This window comes from Chaetura pelagica, unplaced genomic scaffold, assembly GCF_000747805.2.
Source record: "Chaetura pelagica isolate M959 unplaced genomic scaffold, ChaPel_1.0 scaffold381, whole genome shotgun sequence".
NCBI lineage: Eukaryota > Metazoa > Chordata > Aves > Apodiformes > Apodidae > Chaetura > Chaetura pelagica.
The window spans coordinates 533026-558094 of record NW_009951981.1 but is presented as its reverse complement, the minus strand read 5'-3'; the positions used below and the strand labels follow the sequence as shown (position 1 = coordinate 558094).

The following is a 25069-nucleotide window of genomic DNA, read 5'->3' as shown; positions in this document are numbered from 1 at the left end:
GCTTGTAAATAGTCCTGTGTTTGTAGTAGTTAAGGAATCAAACCATTGCAGCTGCAAGTTACCCAGGAACATCACTACTTTTCATATCTGTGTATGTGCTGGGATTAGTGTTTTGTAATACTGAAGATGATTGCTTATTCATACCTCAGATTTCCTTCTACCTGTTTTTTCTTTAAGGTAACATTTCTAAACTGACACCGTAACTCAAATGTCAATTGTTCCTCTCCCTCAAAAAAAAAAAAGTAAAAAAAGTTTGAGTGTGTAGTTTGAAATAAATTGAAGGTTCATCAAAGCACACAAGCATGAATGTTTTTTGGAGAGATTGTGCTGGCCATTTCCCAAGGCCTTTCCAAAAGGCAGAAGTATATAGCTGGTAGCTGAGGATTAACTTCTAAATGCTTTTTCCCTTTCATGACCTTTACGTGAGCACCTGCTTAAATGTTTTCATTAATAAAAAGCCTGTGTTGATATCTCTTCAAAGTAGAGGCCTAAACTCTTAGTGCATGTTAAAAAAGTCAAGTTTTGTGGATCACAATGGTAGAGTAGATGGAGCTGAAACTGTTCTGTAGGTATGCTGTGGTACCTGCTTTTTTCAACATTCCAAAACTAACCTTAGCCTGTTAACCATTTTGTTAAATGCTTTCATATTTAGTGCATTTTTGATGTTGAAAACTGCTAGAAACTGAATTTATCTGTGGAAGTTGTAAACAGCAATTTATTTCTTTCATGTTACTGTTGCTCTTTTAGGAGATACGGATTTAGCAGACAAGCAGGGAAAGCAGAACAGGTAAAAATATACTCAAATATTCATGTTGTGGGAAGAATTACATTGTTTTTGTTGGAGTGTTGGTTACTGTAAGATCTTGAAGGAATCCAAAAGAATGAGCAGCTTTAACTTCTATTATTACAACCTCCTAAAAGTGTGTAAACAGAACTAAAAATCTGCATGCCATGAAAAATGTACTTGATTACTATCTTCTTTTTTAAAGGGTTTCCTTCCTCTATACTCAAGGAACATATATTTGCAAACATATTTCACGTAGAAGAAAGGGGGCTTGGGGTTTGTTTTTTGATGTGAGATAATGAGCATATCCCATCTTTTTAATGAGTATCTTTTTTTAACTAAGTACTCCATGATGTGATCATTAAGGAGCTTTTTTCCTTTTCTTTTTAAAGAGCTATTCAGCTTGGCAATAAATTTTCTAGGCATTTATTATGTAACAGGTTATTTAATGTGATAGAGAAACATTATGCCATGCCATGAATAAATCATAGTGCCTCTTGAAAAGTAGCATCCTTGCTGTGCTTTTGATGATTATGGAATCATAAAATGTCCTTGTCAGAGTGTTTGGAGTTTTATTATTTCAGATATGACTTTGGTTACAAGTTTTTATTAGAGAGAGATAATGAAGAAATGCATTAAGCATGTCATGGACCCAGCAGTACACTGAGCATCTTAAGGTTCCCCTTCTTCATTATCTCAGTATTCTGCATACAAATTTAGCATTTATGTTTTATAAATGGAGATGTTTTCAAACCTAGCCATACTTTCTTTTGGGTTTTTTTTTTCCCCTTCAAGGTGACTGCCAGGCTGCAGTGAAGTTTGTAGAGTTCATTTTGTCTCTTCACAAATTCTGCTGACTTTGGGATAGTGTATATTATGTGGTCATCATGTTTGTTGTGTGAATTGAGTCTCCAGTAAGGTAGAAGTGGAAGATTAAATAGTCAGATTAGTGGTGCCGTAGAGTGACCTAGGCATTGTATCTGTTACCATTTGTGTAGTGGTACAAACTCTTCTGGCTGAACCAGGCAGTTACACACTTCTATGTTGTATGTTAATTCTACCAATATTGTTAGAAAAAAATATGTTAAAAAAAAATCAGCTTTCTCCTATATAGCAAACATCATAATCTGGGGTGGGCAGTTGTCTTGTGAGGTTGGTAGTTCTTAGGAGACTGTGGAATAAAGGATCTTTGTGCCAGATCTGTCCATAGCATGCCAGAGACACTGTCTTGAACAGCTGGAATACTTAGAAAGTCAGTGGGGGTTACACCTCAGTAGGTATGAATTGGAGCATGAGGATGTTCCAGTAGCTCACATATATCACCAAAACAGAACAGCTATATTCCACTTCTTGTTGTATTTTGTAATACTTGAGATTACCATAACTAAAGGTTATATGTTCTTGATTTTTCTCTAAAAGGCTGAAGAAAAAAAACTTGCACTACCTCCAGGGCTTGCAGGAAAAGCTGAGCCTTGTGATGAAGATGATCTTCAGGCTGCTGAAGAGGTGTGCCACATACATAGTAGGCATGGTGTTACTAGCCTAGGGGGAGGGCAACAGTTGTCACTGCCCAGTCATTCTCTACAGGAAGGAAAATTTCCATGCTTAGCTGAGGTGACCTTGGCTTCCCATAGCAGAATATGGAACCTGAAATTGATGCACAAAATTAAGTGTTTGTTAACATTTAATACCAAAACCTGCAACTCATGTTTTGGAATCTGAGCATTTTTAAAGGTCAGGTTTTGGTTGACAGTGGGAGCTGAATCCTCTGAGGGAATCAGTATTGTTAGAAGGAATATTCCATGAATTTGGTAACTTTAGCCACCTCTTCTTTAACTTTCATGGATTTACAGTTCCATTGTGTGCATTAAAATGCATGTGAGATGCTAGTAACTGTATATATATATATGTGTCCCTGTCACTAGGTGGATGTAAGTTAAAGAATGAAAGATGAATAGTTTTGTGTAATTCCTTCTATTTTGCCCTAGCTCCGCATTAAAACTCTGATGACTGGAATGGCTGCAATGGCAACAGAAGAGGTAAGCAGCATTCAAAACTGATGCAGCTTTGTTTAAAATATGGTTGATAATGGTAGCTACTGCTAAAATTGAGCTAGTGGAAGTCTCAAAATGTCTACTTTTAAGTTTTTATTAAGGGAAGACAAGACAAGATGGTTGAATGAGGAAGTCAGTAATTTTTTGCAAAGCTGATGACTTGGCCTTGGAATTATAAAAGCAATATAAAGAAGTGCCTCTTTCAAATGGTTTCTACAGGGAGAATTTAAGGGGAAAGACATCACAGTGCAGGTGCCCAAGATGCAGTATGGTCTTACTTTATTCATCTTGTGAAGATATCCAGAGGAGTAATCATTTTAAAGGAGAGAGTGGAGGAAAATCTGTTGGTGTTTCAAGGTGTTTTCAAAGCACTGATTAATATATATAAGCAACACCATTAGACTGAGACACTGAAAATACTGGACATATATCTTGGTTTTTTAATTGGTTGTAGTTAATGATTTAATGGAACTTGTAGGTTGTTGTAAATTTGAAAATTGTTATGTTTTGGTTTCTGGGTGAGAGGACTGGGAATAAATTCAGTTGTTAAACATTATTTCAGATTATGTTGAAGAAACAGAAGATAAGGTAATAAGCAGTCTAGTCTTAAAGTCATTTGACATATTTTCTGCTGATGTCCAGTGTAGGATTAACTTCTTGAAGACTGTTTTTGTACAAACCACTTTGGAAGGTTCATGATTTCACATATGTGCATTGTTATAGTTTGTCTCAAAAGGTGGCCTAATAGAAAGTTTTACTGGTGCACATGCAAAATTCAGTATACAGGATACAATTACAAGTTTTTTAAAATCTGAATTGAAATTTACTAAGAGGTTGTAAGTGAGGAATTCCCTTTTTTTGGGGGGTAGAATGTTTCTTGGTCTTCTTTTATGATTAGAGATTTTTGCCCAATGCAAAGATTTTGTACATTTATGTTAAAATTTGAGCTTGGGAAAATTGCCATGTAAAAAGCACAAGCACTTCCGAAACTCTCAACATTTTCTTGATACAATTGCAGGGCAAGTTGACAGCAAGCACAGTTGGCCAGATTGTTGGACTCCAGTCAGATGAGATCAAACAAATAGTGTCAGAATATGCTGAAAAGGTAAGTGTCTTCCCTGATTATGTTTTACCAAGTTGAGTTTGATAGCTGGTTAATTTATGCCTTACTCTTCCAACTTCCTTGCCATGTTTCTCTTTAAACAACACCTGTTTCACACATGCTGCAGATAGCAGCACAGTCAGGATTCAGGGAAGTATTTTAGTGAGATTTAGACATGCACAAGTTTTTGTTGTGATAGTACATAGTTCTGAATTGCATTCATGAGTAGTTTGTGATTAAGCACCTGATTAGATGTTTTCATTAATAAAGAAGGGCCTGAATTGATATCTGTTCAAACTAGAGCCTAAATTCTTAATGCATGTTAAAAGTTCAACGATAAGCATAGAAATATTGTTCTGTGTGCCTGCTCAAATTAAAATCTAGGCCTCCTCCACTCAGATCTTCAGAATCTGGGATCTTACTTGCATTGGCCTCCAAATCTCAATCATGCCCTGAATCTCCAGTTCACAATCTAGTAGCATCAAAACATTTTTTTGCTTTTAGGTGTCAAGGCAATTAAGTGTGCATAATTAGCTCCATTTGTTGTGTTCAACTGTGATTGTTTCTACAGTAATGTGAAAAGAAAACCTATCTCTTCCAGCAATTAATACATACAATACATCACTGCCAGATATGAGTTATAGGTCGCTCTTATTTGTCCAATAGTCTGCTCATATTTCTTCCTTTTTGTTGACACATATGAGGTATGGAGCTTTCCCATTTGGGAGATAAACCCTATAACTCAACAGAGTCCATAGCAAATTCTTGGCCTTTCTTTATTATAGAGGATTGGAAGAACATAAGCCCAAGGGTCATATTTCAATGTTACATTTCTTCTGTTCTGAGAGAAGGCAGCAGGACCTTGACTATTATAGTAGAACAGTGATAAATAGACTGGAAAGTAAGAACTGATTCAAGTCAAACTGAAAATACATTGTTTTCAAATCTATTTAATATGACCAAAAAATATTCCTGTGCATGCATGTATGCACTAGGAAAAGAGGGTTAAGGATGTTATCAAACAGTTTATTGAAGTATCAGTGATGTTTGGATAGAGTTCTCATAATTTTAACCCCTTGTAACTATACACAGTCTGAAGAGCACAGCAGTGGTTATTTGTCTACCAGAGTCTTAATAGAATCCACAGGCCCAGTGAAGATAGCTGGCAAACCAAGTTCTAGATCTGATGTTGCCATGTGCCAGGACCTTTCTTAAAAGATGGCATTGTTGCAGAAGGTCAATGCATACCATGTTCTGCATTTGCTGCTCCTTTCTGCTGCTGTGTCAACTTGCCTAGTTAGCTGGAAGGAAGATTCCAGTGTTGTTCCTCGCTCCATAAAAATCCTGGCAGAAAATTACTAACATGGCTTTTACTGGTCTATTCATCACCAGCTTTATAAAGCCAGTTATTCAGAGCTCTACAAAAAGGATGGGACAGGCTGGAGAGGGTCCAGAGAAGGGCCACAAGGATGATCAGAGAACTGGAGGACCTACCATATCAGGAGAGGCTGAGAAAACTGGGTTTGTTCAGCCTTGAGAAGAGAAGGCTTTGGGTAGATGTCATTACAATGTTCCAGTACTTAGAGTGTGGCTGCCAGGAAGATGGAGGCACCCTATTTACAAGGAGTCACATGGAATAACAAGGGGTAACGGGCACAAGTTGCTCCTAGCAATATTCTGATTGGACACGAGGTAAATTTTCCACCATGAGGACAGTCAAACACAGGAATAGTCTCCCAAGGGAAGTGGTAGATTCCCTCACGTTGGACAGTTTTAAGTCTCAGCTTGACAGGGTGCTGAGCCATCTCAGATAAGCTGTAGTAGCATCTAGAAAGGTTGAAGGAGGTGATCCTTGAGGTCCCTTCCAACCTGGCATTCTATGATTCTATGAAAATTTGATGGATGTATCCCTTTTTGTCACATGTAATCAAAGTTACTGCTTTGAGATAGAGTAGCAAATTGATAATCTTAAAACAGTCAGAGACACTAGTGTTCAAATACAGCTTTCTTAAGTTATGTTCAAAAGGCAACTGCTCTTTCAGTCTGGTAAGAGACCTGGTAATAACAATAGTGTCAAAAGTAAAGTAGCTTCTATAATTTGTGCTTTCTTCCCTCGATGCTGAAAGATAAATTTTTCTCCACAAATTGGAACACTGTTCCTCTGTAACTTAAGCTGAAGTGCTGCTGCAGAGCAGATCTTTAGCCCACTTTGTATGGGGCTTAAACCAACCTTTTCATTTGCAGACCAGAAGGATTTTTCTGTAGAAACCTCTATATTACAGTGATGGTTATTTGCCATTTTCAAAAATCAAGTTTTAAGTCTGCTTCTGGAGACATGACAGTTTCTTGAAGCCAAAGCTGTACTGTATGAATGTTTACTATTTTGCAAGAGCAGTCTCGGGCTGGTTTAGCTCATGTTTCTTTCTCTTGCATTTCCAGGGTTGTTTTTTTTCTTGATTTGCATGTTATGCATATTAGATAGGCTAATTGTGTGGTGAAACAGAAGGGTATTGGAATCCATGACGTGATGAGGGAATGTGGTTTGACTAAATAATGAGAGGAGTAAGTAAATCTGAGTATGTATTTGATGAATAAGTAGTTCAGTGTTACAGGTGTTGCTTAGAAGCATTTTTTCTTTCCTTACAAATGGAAAAAAAGGTTGTGAATTGTTGGGGTAGCATGTCAGAAGTGATCTTTTCTTGCTGTGGATGTGAAAGTATAACAAATCATTAAGTTGCTGTTCAGTATGAATAACAGAAAATAAAGGAGAGGAAGCAGTTTTTGCCTCTTATTTTCATTTAAAATTGAGCTGTTAATGAAGAGCTGCTTACCCATATGCCTAGAATGAATACCAGAAGCAAATAGAAGTGAGCAGCATTTCATACTTGTAACATTTTTGCTGGTTTTCCATTGTACTGTCTGTCAACATTGGGTGACGATACAAAACACACCTAGTATTGAAGTCTTTGACAGATTGCAAATTAGCACCTGAAGTACTTGAAAATTAACTGTTGTTCTAACAAAATATTGGAAAATGGATTAACTGGAAAAAGAAGTCTGCATGAAGCTAATTACCAAAACAGATGTCAGTATAAAAGTGAGAACTTTCCAAAGGTACAAATAATGTTTAGGCAAATAATAACTTGGGCATTTAGCTACCAGTGACTTTTAATCGTTCATCTGCTGCAAACATACGATTTCTATTATAAATGTTATTCCTGGTAAAGAATGTTTCTGGCACCTTTTTTTCCACAACTCAGAACAGGAGACTGGATCCAGATTGCTGTTTTCATTACGTGTTTATGAGACACTTTCTCACGCACCAAACAAAAGCCCACTTAGAGTGGTAAATGTATCTACCACACTGAGTGTGATGTTGTCATTCAGCATAAAGATACATCCAAACCAGGATTTCAGAATCTAAATACACAGTTCTTCAAGGTTTTTTGAAGTTTTGGGTTTACTTATTGGGGTATGCAGCATCTCTGATTCAACAAGTTCAGTAAATAACACTGCTTAAGGTGGTTTTTAGCATGTTTGGATTTTTTCCATTTAAGAACTTTACCAGATTTTAATGTACTTGAGATGCAAAACATATATACTATCCCACCCATTCCAGGGCACCTGACTTCATTTTTAGCTTACCTTACCTGTTACTTTTGGGATATAATTCAGTTGTTCAGCTGCTTCCTATCTTGATTTGAGATAATATGGCAAGTCACTCTTTCTGTTGGATAGTGGGGCACAATTCTTAATAAGGAATATCACAGTTATGTCCCACTTTGGCATTTCCTAAGCTGCTACAGATGCAAAAAGTAGTACTGTGAGGTCCAACAGGCTGTGGTTATTGTTTATTGTAGCAATCTGAGCTTTCTGCTGAGGAGCGACCAGAAAGGCTTGGAGCTGCCCAGCAACACAGAAGGAAGGTGGCATCTCTGAATAAGCAGATTTTGCATAAAACCAAACTCCTCGAAGAGGTAAGTATTGTGTGTGTAATAGAGAAGGAAACATTGATAAATGTGGTTGGTCATGAAGTGTTTTCCATCCAGAAAAGATTTACAAACTATCTTCTGTACCAGCAATTTGTCAAGCTGGACGTTAATTTCAGCATCTCTGGACATCTTGCTTTCACATTTGTTACTAAGACAATGTGGCTGGTTTTATATTAAAAATTGTTTAGCCCTGTCTGTGAGGAGGGGTCTGGTTAATCAAAACATGCTTTTCCTCTTTTTTTCTTTTTGGCATATCTCTGAGAAAATCAGAGTATCTCCATTTGACTTGTAAGCTAGAGTGCTGAATGGGCTGTTTCCACAGTTTCAAGCAGCAATTTAGGGAGTTACTCCAAAATATGCTAGAAATGGGTTTTTATCACTTCTTGTCCTTTTATATAAAAGCCTGATTTTAGCTTGTTTGTTTGTTGGGAGTATTTTTGCACAGTCACTGCTTGGTTCACATCTTCATATGTGCTTTTAAGGGGAAAAGGCTCTTAAATTTGTGACTGATGTTCTGTTCATATCTATAAATCAGAGTAAGAACCACCATTCCTACATATCAACCTACTTATGGTGTTGCTGTTAAAATGCAGAGAACCCTGAGTGGGAAAGCTATGCCATTAATGAAATGTTGCTTTTAATTATCCACACTGCTGTAACCAGCACCATGCTGTATTCAGCTTGGAGAATCAAATGAAAACATATTGCATCAGAGTCAGGAGTTGGAAGATCTTGCCAAAAACCAAATAGTACTTGAGTAAAAACTGTTGCTGGTGCCTCTGTGATGGATGCTGTGTCCAAAGGCTGGCACTGCTCCAGCAGCCCTCATCTGCTTTTTTTTGGCTCTGCTCTTGTCAGTAACATCTTAACACTGTACATCTTAGCTGGTTTTACCTATTAGATCTTGGAGGTACAAGGGACTTGGAAAGATCTGTATGGCACATGATATGAGACAGTGATATCCAGTTCTAAAAAGCAGAGGTGAAGGAAGGGTAGCTTTGAAAGCTTTACCTACTATGGTGTAACTATGAGAGTACCAGATTTTAAACCTTCCTGCTCAGCCACTTACTGGATCTGACTTCTTTTTTTGTTTCCTTTTAGTCTCTAACAGTTCAGTAAAGCCTTTTATTTAAAGGTTATTTACCACTTCAGAACTTAAAACTCCTTTCAGTAAAACATATGCTGTGAACCATTTTTTTAAGCCTCTGACTAACATTCAAGTAATATTAAGTCTACATAAAGCTATAGAAATAAAGTTTATATACAAAAAAATTGGAAATACTATCTATTCCATTCTTTAACTCTTTCTTTTTTTCTAGCTTTAATAAAAAGCTTTATGCTTAACTGGTACAGATTCTCCTTAATTTATTTTGCACAAAAGAAGACTTTAAATGGGCAGAGCATGATAGTAAATACTAGAATGTGTCTCCTTTGAACATCCTCAACAAGTTTTGTTCTTCTTGAACTTATGCATTTCTATTTGTGGTGCCCTCTGGCATGCCCTATCTGTTAAAAAGATGGTATTTTAATAGTGAATAACACTGCATTTATTATTTGCACTGTATGTTGAATATAAATCATGTCTGTCCCAATTCTTCTCCATTTGTAGAGTGAAATATTAGAAAGTATTGTGACATACTATTAATAATATTGTTGCTGTAAATATTAATTATGATATAGTGGTTTTTTGTAATTATTTTTTTTTTACTTCAGTTTGTGTTGTTTTAACATTTTGGTAACCTGAGTTTTCCATGTCTATTTAAGTCAAACAAAACTTTGTTGCCCTGGAAGATGATGACTGTTGGTTTAAAAACAAACAAAAATACTGACAATACCTAGCATTTAAATGAAGGCTGAAGTGTCAGGCTTTCAAAATCATAATATGGGCAGGCAGGAAACTCTGCATGAATTCCCATGTTGGTTTGAGTTTTTTTTTCCTCAAGTAGAAACACAAATTACAAAATAAGGTCTTTGGAATTTCAGAAGTGGGGAAAAAGAAGAGGCTGTTCAGTCATTGCAATATGTTTATGTCACACTTTGACTCTTGTTTTCGACCACAAAGTCTCAAGCTAGGACAAAGACAAATATGAAGGGAGATACAGATGTGTAGAACAGAGACAGATGTTGTGTCTTTCAGCATGTGCTCTGAGCTTGCAGGTTGCAAACCTCTTCCAGATAAGAATTTTTGCTGTCATGATGGGCAACAGTTTTGGTTGCATCCACCAGCTCACAACCATCTGCAGTTTTTTTCATGCTCAGTTTGAACGTGTGTATGTACTAGAACACTGCACCACAGCCCTTGTCTTGTGAGAGCAGGTCATCTTCTTGGAGATAGCTCAAGCTTAGTCTTGGGGAGGACAACCTAGGTGTAATTGTGTAGTAAGAGTGGCCCTAGGAAGCTGCAACAGCTCAGGTTCCAAAAAATGAAAAAGTGCACTAGCACAGGTCTCTCAGCTGATCCTTCTTGCCTGGTTGAGCAGTAGGAGAAGCTGGTGAACAAGCTTGGCAATTGTGGGTGGGTTTTCCAGCTATTCTGTGTTCTGCTGTTAGGATCTGGAAAGGAGGAATGATCTGCCAATGTCTGTATGCATTTCAGTCTCAATGACTGGAATGTTCACAAGCATTTTTTGGGGGGTCAGATGGCTCTTATATTCTACAGAATTACAGCATAGTGTGACTGCTGAATAAGCAATGCGGAATATGCCAGTAACTGGATACGTGTCGAGTGGATTACATTTTCATGCCTGGTACAAGTAGTTTCCTTTAGCAGTTTCCCTGACATATGAAGGAAAGAGTTTGCTTGCTTTCCACATACTGCTGAAAAGAAAAAAGCAGTTTGGAGTGGAGAGGAAACATGATTGTAAATCATACAAGATTGATAGAGTCTTTAATTAATGGCATATCTGCTCTTAACTGCCAAACAAACTTCATAATCCAAAGGAAACCTGAAGTATTTTCTATATCTGTTGCTGTGTATTTTCCCATTTTATCAGTTGAGGGCCCTGCTTATTTCCAGTGTGTGACACTCTCAGTGTTATGTTTCTATATGAAAAATGTACTGACACCTAAAAGCCAAATATAATCCTTCTATTACTTAATAAGGTAAAAATTTCCTAGCTGATTTTTTCTTTGCCACTTGCCAAGAAGCTTCTAAAATCAGTGACAGTGAAGACTCCCCCCTGTTAAAAAACATTTGTGAAATTCTGGCTTCAGTAGGACAATAAGTTTTGGCAAGAGTTCCCATAACAAATAGTTCCTTAATCTTTATGTCAGTTTTCATGACATGGACTGCAGGCTTGAATTCTAACTTTTTTCAACTAGTTAGAATTCTATTGGTGAATTATTGGTGAAAAATAGAAAAAAAAAACAACAAACAAACAAACAAAACAATTTAAAAGCTTTCTATTTTTTAAATTCAGCTATGGAAGAGAGTGAGTGGAGTGTGGAGTCACAGCTCCATGCTGTGAACAGCAAATTAAACCAACATGAAAAGAAGTGGAACAGGAAGCCAAATGTGCCTTTCTTTATTTGTAGCATTTTTGCTCCACTCCTGTAACTCATGTCCCATTTTTGTTGTTACTAGTTGCAATGTTACTTTAAATCATAAGGATTTTAGAGAAGGATTTTCTTGTAAAATTATCCTCTGTGAATTATTTGACATGGGAAATATCCTGTAGTGTTTTGCTAACTGCCTTCTTGTTAGACTTGCCATAGCTACACAAAAGAGAATCATACCTCAGCATGCTTATTTGGGCTGGATATGACTATGGCATGGTGCCATGGCACTTGGATGCCAAGTCTGGAATCACCCTGGCTTACTTGGAGAAGTATGAAATGGAACTGTCTTCCTACCCTTATCAAAGACTAAGCTATTATAGTCAGGCTAAGTAACTGCGAGCAATTCAGCAGAGATTTTTGTCCAATAAGTTACCACTCTGGTGGCATCCATTTTGTAAAAGCTGCTCTTTAATAGACAACCACTACTAACAGCTCAGGTATTGCTGATGTAATTAGCATGAAGATAGACTCAAACCCTCTTCTTTCTTTTTCATAATAGTTGCAAGCTAAATGTGCTGACCTGCAGGCAAAATGTACTGAAGCCAAAAAGACACTGAGTGAGGTAACCTTTCTTTGTTTTCTGTGCACTGATTCCAGCTGACTCATTTTTTAAAAAGTTTGGGGTGTGGAGAGTTGTATTAAATGGTAGTTTGGCAGATTACCTCCCTGATCCTGCAGTATGGGGAAGCTGAGTACCAGGAATAATTTTGTGTAAAAGTGTATTTCAATTTGTCATTAATTGCAACCCTTAGGTAAAGAGTTACAGTGAGAAGCTGGACAAGGAATTGGCAGCCTTAGAAACAATAGAATCCCAAGCAGATTCTAGGTAAGTTTCTTCCTTTGTGACCTTTGAAATTCTGAAAAAATTATGGTTTTAAAATGAATCATTCAGTGTTTCCTGTTTTGTTAATTTAAGCAAATAACTAGAATTGTAAAAATAAAGAATCATTCAGCTTGCTTTCCAAAGACAGGAAAACACTAATATTCAGTCAGAATGAAAATGTCTGTCTGTAGTTCAAAATAATTGTAGGTATTTAAAACAGAAGAACCCCAGACACATTTCACACATAGATGATTCCTTCCTGATTTTATTTTCTTTATATTTGAAGCCTTCATCTCACACAAAATAAAATAAATAAATGTAATAAATAAATAAGAGATTCTTAAAACTTTCACAATAATGAGGTCAGAACATAGCAAAGTCATCAAAATACGCAGTGTAATACTAGGTTTTATTTTGACCTTGGTATATCAGTGGTGATACTTGTTGTTTAGTTTACATAGATTTTATTGGAAATTTACTTGGAACTAAGCTTATTCTAATGACTTTTAGTTTTCCATCTGTTTAAATTACAAACTGAAAATCTAATGTGGTTCACTGGATCTTCAAATTTAGCATATTACAGAGTCTGCGAGCACTGGTGGCCATGAATGAGAACCTAAAAAGCCAGGAGCAAGAATTCAAAGCACATTGTAGGGTAAGTTTTAGTTTCTTATATAAGGAGTCATTTTAAAACTTCTAAATAAACATTATATTTCTTCCTGACTTGCTGTCATGTCATGTGTTTCTGACCATATAAAGTGTGTGGTCAGCTGCACAGTTTTGTTAGAGGTGTGTGTTGTCAGGCTTCCTGCTCTCCCCTGTTAAGAGACTAGGTCTCACTTAAAAGAAACAAACTGTTTTTGTTTTAAAGGAGGAAATGGAGAGACTTCAACAAAATATTGAGAATTTGAAAGCTGAGACAGTGGAAAATGGGGAGGAACAGGTAATAACAAATGTTTATGGTTTGGTCGTTGGTGTTTGCATTATTTTCAATTTGTGTTTTAAAATGTTGCTTTAGGTCCGTCTGATTTCTAGCACATCGTTGTAAGCATTATTGTCTTTTGTAATCTCTGAAAATTTCTATTCTCCCCCTCTGGTAAAGCCACAGTTCAGTCTAATAATAATGGAAATACAGTAGAATTAATATAGCTGTAGTATTCTCCATTATTCCTGCATAACCCATGGGGCTAACTCATAGATGCTTTTGCACCTATGTACTTTTGTACTTGTACCTTTGTACTTCTTTATTAATATTTCCAGAGACGAACCTCTGGATGTTGTGTTAAGAGCAGTGTGTATCTCTGAAAAAAACAGGTCTTCCTCAGAAACACGTTGGGTTTTGTTATTTTTTTCTTTAAAAAGTTTATTTGAAGAAAGAAAGCACAAGTTTTCGGTGGCTCAGTACATTGCATGTAGTGAGCAGCTGTAAGGAGTTAGGCTTTAAGACCAATTCATCCAGGCTGATGGCAGTAGAACAGAAAAGAAAAAGCTTAAACTACTTATATTTTCAGTGGTGAAACATTTGATCCTTTTATGCCTCTGAAATGAGGTAACTACAGGTTCCATGATGCTGTTTTCCATCTGAACACAGCATGAAATAATTGAAGTGGAAACTTACATCTTAAATCTTCAAGCAAGAAAAAATTATCTTTAAGTCTACAAGCCAGGAAATCTGGAATACATGTCAGAGTATTTATGTTCTGTCTTGGACTGTGTTTATCCTTAACTCTGCCACTGAATTGAAGTATCAACGTCTATACAAGGAGTAGGGACAATCTTCTGATATGTATCTTCATTTAAAGTGTGACTTGCAAAGCAGTGGAAAAGCTCTTGTCAAATCTTAAAAACTAAAACATCAAAGGCTTAAAAGCTAGCAAAATGCACTTCTTTACAGTAAAAGATGTTAAATCTTTAATGCAGATTATGAATCATTGTTAAATAATGGCAAAAAGTGGTGTTACTGTGGGAGCCATTAAACAGAAGACAGGCAGTCTGCATGTTTTTGCTGCTGTAATACACATTTCTTTTTGGGTTCTCAAATTCTAGGAGCCAAATAAGATTATAGAACAGCAGTATAAAGCTGAGAAGGATAAACTTCAAAAGATCCGGCTGTTACTGGTGAGTTACTCTTTGTAAATTTACTGCTACAAAATTATTGATGTTTTTCTTAGCCTGTAACTTCCAATACTTCTTTTGTTGTTCTAAAAGTTTTTATGTTGCAAATCAATTACAAAAAAAAAATTGATCCTCAGCCAATGCTTTTGTTTGTTTGTTTGTTTCTTTTAATTAATTATTCAGTAACAAAATATTGCTGGGGGGGCTTGATCCATTTTAAGAAGATAACAAGAAGAGGCTTTGTTTTCTCCCCTCCTAACTTTCTATTCAGGCACGAAGAAACAGAGAAATAGCGATTTTACAACGCAAGATTGATGAAGTACCCAGCCGAGCTGAGCTAACACAGTATCAGAAGAGATTTATTGAACTTTACAGTCAGGGGATGTATATCAAGCAGGAACATACTGCTGAAGGCTAAAGCCCTGGAAGGAGGGTGACTGCATTTTAAGCATATGGCATGTAACAGCAGCACTTGCTAATTTTGTGATATTTAAGGGTCTTTTGGTATTCATCTTATACCCCCTATTTTCAAGGCTTTATAAGCTGGACATAAGAATTTTCCTGAGGGTGAAACTTGATGCAGAGGATCTCTGGAGTGAATTTTTTCTCAACAGCTTCAGTACTTTAGTTTAATGACCATTGAGTTTAGAAAGTTCATACTTCACCATTTACAAATGAGGTTACTGTAAATTTGAGTTATGTTTCATTGATTGCTCCTGACATTAGCTTGTTTTCATTGACATGAGAGATCTGGTTCTGAACCAAAGTATGTCAAGAACTAGGTTGTAAAGGCAATTTCTTGAAGGGATTGCTTTCTTTATTTTTTGATTTATAAATATCCTGCAATATCTTGGTATGCTCAGAGTACAAACTGTCTTTAACTTTTTAATGATGAGTTATAAAATGGGGAAAAGTGTTTGGCTGACATTTTGGGTAGGTATGGATTAGCTGTGCATGGATGGTGTGGAGCATGCAAACTGAATAAAATGTCAAAGCTGTTTCATTAAACTGATAACAGACCAGTATACTTCCTGGTGTATATTTCATATAGCTCGTGTAGTGGCATAAGCTAAAATTAGCTAGTTCTTCTTGGCAGAAACTTACATTTTAAAGAATTTCTGCATTTACTAAATGTGTGTGAACCAAGCTCTAGAATGTTGAGCAGTTCTAAAATTGCCAAACTTTGATTCAAATCTCTTACCCTGATAAAGCATCTGTAGTGACACAGTCATGTGCCAGCTTTATGTGGTGTCTAACTCAGCATGGAATAGACGCATTTCCTTCCTGAGTACAAATCCAGTACTTCCTTCCCCCTGCTTTCTTTCTAATATGCCATGCTGTTTATTTAATCAGGTCAAGCTATAAAGAAAACTTTGTTGTCTTTTATTAAATTTTCTACAGATTTTCTCTGTCATGTCTAAGTGAATTCAGACAAATAATCCATGGTCAAAAAACCTGTGGTTTTGGGTGTAGATTTAAGGTGCTTTGGATTTTAAGGGACTTTGTTTTCCATAGTAAAAAAATTATAGTAGTAACTTTGATAACACTCCTCAGCCATGGGGGGGAATCTGCAGTGTACAGGCTACTTTTTTTGATAAATAAGCTGAAATTCTCCAGCAAGTCACTGTGAATTGTGGCATTTTGGGAGGCTTTTCATTTAACCACATTCAAGTGATCTTCAGAGTTGCCAAAACCTATTTAAATTTGAACCAAAGTGTGCTGGACAAGACAATCCTCAGCAATGCTGTCCAACCGCGCTGATTCTACTAGAATGTTTTTAAGTTCCAGTATTTTTTTTTACCTACCAGAAGGCTCTTCCCTTTAAAACATTAAGCTGTGGTTTCAAAAGAATCAGTGAACCAATTGGCTCCTTCTTGCTCTTCTTGCTTTGTCTGTCTTACCTGACATGGGCTCTAGTTTGTATTTGTAAGACTTCATGAGCTGGTACAACTTTCTAACCTATTGGAAATCCTGAAAAGTTTTCTTATGTGTAGGTAAATGGAATCCACTCATAAAAGATCTGTGACTACCAGAACTGCTGCAAAAAAAGGGAAGAGCTGCAGGAAGGGAATGGTTTAGGAAAGGCCTCTTCATTTGGTGGCAGCAGCAGGTCCTGCAAAAACTGAACTAATTAAGAGAGCACACTGAAGTAGGCCTGTTGGTGATCTTCATGCTCATTCAGGTTTTCAAGAAGCAGCCCAACTTCAGCATTTGGAAAATCTTTGTAGAACATGCTGAATAGCCCTTAGTAATTTTGCAGTCTGTCCCAGGCTTTCTGAATTCCTGGGTGCTTTCAGGCTCCCAGGACTCAGCATGCTTCCCCTTCTTCACGTGCTGTAGCCTCATTTGTCGCAGTCATACTGTGTCAGTGAGGAAGCTCTCTGGTTCTGAGCTTCTCACTGCTGCAGAAGTAGCCACTGCTGGATTGCTGTCACTGAAACATTCAGCTTTGAGCTGTGGGTTGCTGTTGGGCTTCAGCTGAAGAACAGAACTGTGTAATTAACAAATTTGGCTTCCTTTAAAGATGTAGATGTTTAATGATGTTGGGAGGAAAGTCACGGTGTCTGTAAATGGTTCCATTCAAAAGCTCAGTCCAGCATATCAGTTCAGTATTTAAAGAGGCAACTTGTTAGCTTTTAATTTAGTGATCATGATTTCACTCACATTTATCTATCTTACTCATGGTCTCTGGAATAATTTTCATTGTCAAATAATTTGATCTATTTTGACCTATCCATTTTTGCAGGTTCACATTTCGAGACAGTGTTCTTAGTATATTAACCATAATAATTTTTGCCAGCTGTCCTGCTCTGTTGAACTCATCTCTTTGTGAATCACAAGTATCTTGGGTTTCCTTAGACACTGGAGAGCTAACAAGTAGATGCACACTCAGCAGATAAAGAGTATCAGTCATCATCTAGTAGGCCCAAAGGGAATGCATGTCTGAGTCTTACCTTCCCCACCAACTGTGACCAAGATCTGCAATAAGCACCTAAACCAGTGTTACTTGAAAAGAAACAATTATTTAATCCTATTAGCATGGATAAATTGTAAGAAGAGAAAAGAGCTTTAAAACAATAACCACTGTCTTGCACATCTTGCACAAGGAGCTTGAAATATACAGTATAATGCACTTTCTTCCACAGAGTTCTATTGGATTATGTTTCACATCTATCCTACCTAACCTGTGCCTCCCTGCCACCACAGGCAAGCTATGAGAAGGCAGCTGTGAGCAGCACAGCAGTCTGTATGGTACAAGGGTAAAGCTTATGAAGGAAGGATGAACTGAGAATGGTGAGGAAGCACAGCAGATAATGCCAACATGTTTGCATAAAGGACTGTCAGGAGCTGAAGCATAATTTAAACACTGAGCTCTGTTGTTCTCATAAAAATCTGATAGCTGCAAACCCTGTTGGAGATTTACATGCACCAAGAGTATTCTTCCAGAATGTATTGAAGAGTGTGTTCCATTATTGATAGTGGAAACTATGTTATATAAAGCCTACAAGGTGTTTTTACTGATGCCATTTCACCTCCTGCTCTTTTATTCTTCTTCCTTTCTTTTTGCTTGCAGTCTCAGCAACTCACAAAGAAACGAAGCAGTTCTTTACTCTTTATAATACACTGGATGATAAAAAAGTATATTTGGAAAAGGAGGTAAGAAAATGTTCTTACTGTTTTCTAGATAGCCTGAGAAGAAGGAGATAAAGAGTTTTTCCTTGGCTTTCACAATATTTAGTTGTGTCAGAGCAGAGTTAAGTCTTTTAAGGAAAAATGAAACAACTGATTCCTGAGAATAATTTTAATATTGAAGGTCTGTGTTGTAAAAGAAGGGCTGTTAGTACAGCAGGTTTAAACTACTCACTGTGTTCACAAAACACGAGTAACATTTGATTAGGAAATACCTCTATCTTGTTATCACAGGGCCAAATGTCTCTTTTTGGTCTGTCTTTTATTATGAACCAGTGGTACAGTCAGTGATTTCAACTTCTGCCCACAACATCAGAGTTAGTTCTCAGGGACTGAGCCTGCCTACACTGGTGTTGTTGGTGATTTTACTGGATCAAGACCAGAAGAGTACTTCTCATGAAAGCAGCTTGTTTTTTCCCCTCTCTTCTCTCCTTACAATGTCAAGTTTGGCTCTTTCTTGGGTATGACTTAATTAGAGTGATTCCACTTTATTGTTTTTTGCAATGACAAGTGTGTGACTATCATGAAGGTCCAGAAATAGGAGCAGTCAAGACTTGATGAAAGCGAGGACATTACTTTAGAAGTCTGTAATGTTTTGATACTTCAGGCTTCTCTGTTAATTCTAATAAAATAGAAGCAGATCAGTTAGTTGTACATTACTTGGATATATTTGTTTAGCTTGTGAGACAAACAGTAGTCAAACCTCTGTGTAATGCAGTTTATCTCCTGTTTTTGAAGATGGTGAGCAGTCATTTTCTTCCCTTAAGGAACTAATTCTAATACATGTGCCAGATAGCTTTCAGTTTTTGAATTCAGAAATGTGACTTCTGTGTCAGGGTAGATCAGGCCCTTCCTGGCGCAGAAAAGTATTCTACTGCTCTATGAATGTTGTCAGAATCCAAGCTGCATCACTGAAGTTTTAAAAGTAACTTCTATTGATCATGTAAATAATAAATGTAAAAACCTCTCAAGTTCTGTGCTGAATTGAGCCTTATGGCTTTTTTTAATTGATATGCATTTATGTATTCTGAGTTAGGTCAATGATCAGTAAAAAGCGGATCCTACCAAAGTTTAACCTGCAGTTACTATTGTGCTGTGCTCTAGAAACAATTGCTGGCAATAGTTTCAGTTGAGCATGAAAAAAAAATCTGTTTCTGCTGTTATTCTACTTGATGGTTCCAAAGATCTTCAAATAAATTGTCTTTCTTTTTCGTCTCCTGAAAATATCATTAAGAATTTTCCTTGGAAGTTTTTCTAGCGTTAGCTTCTTACAAACTAACGATGATGATGCCATGGAATGTCAGTTACCTACTGAACGTTCAGGAACCCTAGCTATAAAACTTTCATTGTTCTTGTTTTTTTATTTGAAATGGTGAAAAGTGTTCATAATGTGATACAACATGGTGCAGATAACAATATACCAGATTTAAAATACTACATTAAGTAGCAGCTATAGAATTCATACTACTTTAACTTCTCCTCTAAGTTAGAGTAACCTGTTAACAAAGATTTATTTTTCTTATTTTGAGGGCAAGCCTGCAAATTTAAAAAGGATGCAAAGTTTGTTTTTGAAATGGGCACATAAAAGCAGCCGACAAAATACAGAGCAGATGTTTCACTGTTGTAAAAGTTGAGAGTACTCTTCCCAATATAATTCAGTGCCTTCTTGGGCATTTTGATAGCTTGTTTTTTTCAGTTTCAATCTTAATTTATATGGATACAATTTCAAAAGGCAAATAAATTGATCAAGGGTTTCTTTTAGATTGGTGTCAGTCACAAAAGAGAGAGGTCTGAATGTCTTTCGATGCGGTCTGAATCTTCTTAAATGTGTAACACAATTGAGGTTTCCTTGTGCTGTTTGTAATATTAGAAGCAAGGATTCAGCAAGAAAGTATTGTCTAGTAATGTATAAAAGGTGCCTTTGGCATCTGTGCCTCACGAAGTTTTCAGGAATATGCTTGTGCTTTTTTTTTTGCCCAACTCCTTTTTTTTTTTTTTTTTTTCCTTTTCTCCCCCCAAAACCAACCCTTTCATAAAATATGCTGAACGTAATTGCTGTAAAATAGCAATAGCAGGAATTGTTATACAGTGGAATTTTGGCTATAAAAGTTATAATTCTGGCATGAAGGGGTTCTCTGAACATTGTGAAGATTTTAATTATAGTTTGTGAAACATTCTTCTTTAAATGCTTTTCAACTAATTTTTTCATCATGTCTTTGACTTTTGGGGTTTATACACTGATTTTGCTGTCTGCAGTGTTCCACATCATCACTTGTACTGCTCAATAGTTGTGCAGTATTACTTTGCATGACTTGATTGTTTTGCAGTAAAAACTGTAATTACATTCTTAAACACATACTTATTGGAAATACCTTGAGGCAGAGATGTGGACTTGGCAAATATATTGGAGTCACAAAGTGATCTCTTTCCTCTAAATAACAGGAATTCTTAAGCATCTCATCTGCTTTGGCGTCTGTTCATAATTAGTTTGAATTTTTCAAAGTAAGGTCAGGAACATTCTGCAGTGTATTATTGCCATGTGCTTATTGCTGTCTCCTTTAGATGGAAGATTTAAATTTGGGAGAGATCAGTTTAGCTTTCCATAGCCAAGTTATTCTGTTTGCAACACTGAGGTTTGTTTAGTGCAGAACACTTTCAAGTCTTCATCAAAAGGAGAAGCTGCTTGGAAGGTTTAGCCACAGGAGACTTGCAAGACATACTCAAAGTCAAAAGAGAGAATCACATTAATTGCTACATTGTGAATTTTAGTGCTTTCAACAGTATGCAGAAAGCAACAAAAAAACCAATGGTGGTTATGAAGAAAATACTCAATATATAGCTTAATTAGTTGAGGGAGGTTATAAAGAGAGCAACCAAATATTCCTGTGATGCTGTGATACATTTCTATTTCTGTCTAGATTCAGTGCAATGTTAGTATCTTGTAAAAGAAGCCATGCATGTGTAATGCCATTCTGTACTTTTTAGAAGCTCTATCTTTTAACAGCCTGTAAAATACATGTAAGCAAAGTGAGTAACAATGCATGGCTTGTTTGGAAACCTGTAAAACTCATCTGCACAATAAAACTAGTGCAGATGTCATTTTTTTAAACCTGAATTTCATTGTATTGTCCATGAAAACTCATACCAGAAAAGACAAATATGTATTTTCTTCTTTTTTTATTTCGTTTTTCCTAATTCACAGGTTAACTTACTGAATTCTATTCATGACAACTTTCATCAGTAAGTAATGGTCATTTTTCTCTTGATACTTAAAATGAGTAGCATGCTTGGTTGGAAAAATGGAAGGAGGCATGAGTTACTGAGTCTAAAAAATTGTTAGAATTTTTCATTAACTTAAACTGTTTTATAAAATAGTTTATTAATTCTCTTTAATACAGTGTTTGGGGATTCAAAGAGTTGGAATTACCTGACTTTTGTAACAAACATGTTTTTAATCTGGCTCATCAGTTGCAGTTGTGGGAAGAAATAATTTCCCTGGCATTAACTTAAATATTTTTCTCCATTTTGTGACGTTGTGGTTATTACATTATGTACAAAACATTAGACTGGGACATATTTCAGACACGTTTATTATCAACTTACTCTGTATTTAAAGGTTTTGATGAAGTGTGAAGTATTTAGGAAAAATGATGGTTCCCTTGGAAGTCTGAGATCCAATATCAGTCTATGATGCAGCTGGCTTTTTTATTAATGTTAAAAAAAGTTCAGTATGAATTTTTTCACAGCAATACAGTTCAGTAGAGCTTAATAGTTGTAAATTATTTTCTATTATATTTTTAAATATGTTGTGAAATTACAATATTTTTTTAATGTCTTCACTTACTTCTAGACCTTTGTGTCCTGTGTTCAGTCAGAAGTTGTTGGCTTTTTAAAATTATTTTTCTATTTTTTTCTATTTTTCTATTTTTGTGATATTCAAATCATTTAACTGCAACAGAAACTGGGAACCAAGTATTTCATGTTTGCCTTTGCAGCAGGGCTTGTTCATGTTTAGCTTGGTGATGAGATCCTTTTGATTCTGTCCAGTCAGTAGAAACCAGTGGTGCAATAGACAGATGGGGTTTGCGTTGATTTTTTGTTGAATGGGGAAATAGTATTATTTTAGTAGTAGTATTTTAATAAATCTGTTTAAGATATGTTACAGACCTAAAATTACTTCTGGACTTTACCTATTAGGGCATGAAATTATATTTTAGAATATTAACTGACCTCCTAGTCCTCTGCTCACTTTCTTAATGATCACAACAGCTGTTTTTAAGAGGTGTGCTTTGGGTTAGTTAATAGCAGTTTATTTCTATACAGACTGGGAACAGCCTGGGAGTGACAGGGAGAACACTTGAGGTGAGCTCTGCAGTCACTGTTCCCATCTCTTTGATAGTTTTAACCAGCTGAGGAGCTGCACTTTTACCAGAAATCAGTGATTAAAAAGATGAATTTTTACATAGAACACCAAACAGTGTGAATTCTTGGGCACAAGTAAATATGCCAGACAACTGTAGGTGAGACACAGTGTCCCACTCCCCTCTCAGCTGTTCTCTCCTTTCCTTTCCAGAGCAATGGCATCTTCTGGTTCTCGTGAGCAGTTCTTACGGCAGATGGAGCAAATTGTAGAAGGCATCAAACAGAATCGAATGAAGGTCAGAGACTCTTCTCACTCTCTGTTCTAGAACCTGAGAACTATTTCAGAAAAGCCTCTTGGGTAACAAGTGTGTATTGAGAAGTCCTTGATGGGAGGTGCAAATTAAGCAAGCAGCTAACAAGTAGTATTTCTATTTGTGATCCTGGGGAAGTGCTCACCACTAAGAAGTTAATGAATAGAGCAGAACAGAGGTGTTGTAACACCTCTCTCCTGACAGGAAGCTTATACCCCTGGACTGCATTATTGGCAGTGTAGTGATGGAGGTGCTTGAAACAGCTGTATGTCACTGACAGCAGGGACAATGCTCCCATTTGCATGGGCATGGTCAGACCTGTGTCTCAGCACTGTTGTTCAGGCAGCTGGAGCAGATTGAAGCTGCTTTCTGCTGCTGAAGAAGGTCAGCAGCACCTCACAGAGCCCCAGCCATCAGCTTCCCTTCTCACAGTTGCAGTGCTCATCTAGCACCTCATTGAATCCTCTCAGGTGGAGTTTTTTGATTTTGAGAAGACTCAGTGTTGCTGATGAGTGTGTTGTGTCCACATGGCAAATGAGAGGGGTTTGTGATTGAACAGAGCCCCAGTGCTTGTTCAGAGAAGGCAAAAGTGCTTCTGGTAAAATTTGGGGGCTGTTTTGTAAAAGCACAGCCTCAGAGGGCATGTGTTAAGTGGCCCTGGGGCAATGCAAGCATGACGACTAACAGCAGCTGCAAGTAAACTGTCCACAGGCCTGTTTGCATACAGTGAGCAGGCTTAAGTACTTCTTGATAATGGTGGCTACTTGTGTTGTTTCACTCTTTTATTTTCCTATGCAAACATACTCATATTTTCATAAACCCCATAAAAGTGCTCTGGGATGATTTTCTCTATAGAGCCAGAAAACTATTGGGAGTGGATTATGGCTGTTTTCTATTTGAGTTTAAATGAAAGTGTGATAGACTGTGCATCAGTATATATTGGAGTGTGTACTGAAAGTACAGTCTGCCCAGGTATTGAGCTGTTTTATCTCACTAGCTAAATAGAAAATTCAAGTACAAAATGTATGTGTATATAGAAAAAACCAGAACAGGATGAGCTCAAGCTGTAATAGAGCTCTTTTGCAGTAGTAAACTCTACTATAAAAAAGACATTTATGATAGACTGCTGTGTTTGAAGAGTTCATTGCTCATTTTTGAAATGAATTAATTTTTTACTTCTTCTCAGAGGACAGCAGAAAGAATAGGGATATGGGTGGTTGTATGTATGGGTCATCTTTATGTCAAGAAGGATGTTAACATAATGAGTGACTCAGCATCAAACTGAGGTGATGAAAGTACTTCAGTGCAATTCTTACTAGCAAAAATGAACTTGAAGATTCCTTTATTTTGGTATAATGACATTATTTTAATTGCTACAGCAAGCAGATGTCCCAAATTGAAACTGTCCAGGAGTTCAGTGGGTTTCGCTTGTTCTTTTCTGTCTTGTCCTCCATTATGCACACAAAACTGGGTAGCAGCACAGTAAATGCAAAGAATCATAGAATCATAGAACTATTCAAGTTGGAAAAGACCCTTGGCATCACCAACCATCATCCCTACTCTACAAAGTTCTCCCCTAAACCATAACCACCAACACCACATCCAAGCGACCCTTAAACACATCCAGGGATGGTGACTCAACCACCTCCCTGAGCAGCCTATTCCAGTGTCCAAACCCTCTTTCTGTGAACATTTTTTCCTAATGTCCAGTCTAAACCTGCCCTGTTGCAGCCTGAAGCCCTTCCCTCTTGTTCTGTCGCTAATGACCTGTGAGAAGAGACCAGCACCAACCTCTGTACAATGACCTTTCAGGTAGTTGTAGAGACTGATGAGGTCTCCCCTCAGCCTCCTCAAACTAAACATTCCCAGCTCCTTCAAGTGTTCTTCATAAGATTGATTCTCTAGGCGCTTCACCAGTTTCATTGCCCTCCTATGTACTCGTTCCAGTGCCTCAATAAAGAGTGAAAGCAGACTGAGGGCTCTGCTGTCACCTACTGCAGGTTCTTGCAGTTGAACTCTTAAATCGTTAAAGTCCATAAAATCACTCTGGACGCTCTTACTGTATTCCTAAATGGAATCAAAAGGTTCAGCTGCTTCATGTACAGATAAGGGAGAGGGTAGTGAATGGCAGGTATTGTGTTAGATGCCTCATTGTTTTGAGGGGAAATACAGTTTCAGCATCTCTGATGGTGTCTGGAAGCAATGGCAGCTCACCTCACTTGTGCTGTGTTCCTGCACTGGCAGTTTGGCCACTGACAGATTGTAAGAGAATTCGTAA

At 37.0% G+C, this 25069-nt stretch overlaps 1 protein-coding gene across 1 annotated transcript in view; it reads left to right on the top strand.

The window, feature by feature from the left end:
- Window positions 1-25069, top strand: part of CCDC93 (coiled-coil domain containing 93) — a 43510-nt gene that overhangs the window by 14842 nt on the left and 3599 nt on the right. The window contains exons 8-21 of the mRNA XM_010001327.1: window positions 748-787; window positions 2204-2290; window positions 2773-2823; window positions 3857-3943; window positions 7801-7917; window positions 11990-12052; window positions 12243-12316; window positions 12887-12968; window positions 13185-13256; window positions 14360-14431; window positions 14700-14802; window positions 18003-18085; window positions 21321-21358; window positions 22692-22776. Of these exons, the coding sequence (XP_009999629.1) occupies window positions 748-787; window positions 2204-2290; window positions 2773-2823; window positions 3857-3943; window positions 7801-7917; window positions 11990-12052; window positions 12243-12316; window positions 12887-12968; window positions 13185-13256; window positions 14360-14431; window positions 14700-14802; window positions 18003-18085; window positions 21321-21358; window positions 22692-22776 (1054 nt within the window). The remainder of the gene's footprint in view (window positions 1-747; window positions 788-2203; window positions 2291-2772; window positions 2824-3856; window positions 3944-7800; window positions 7918-11989; window positions 12053-12242; window positions 12317-12886; window positions 12969-13184; window positions 13257-14359; window positions 14432-14699; window positions 14803-18002; window positions 18086-21320; window positions 21359-22691; window positions 22777-25069) is intronic.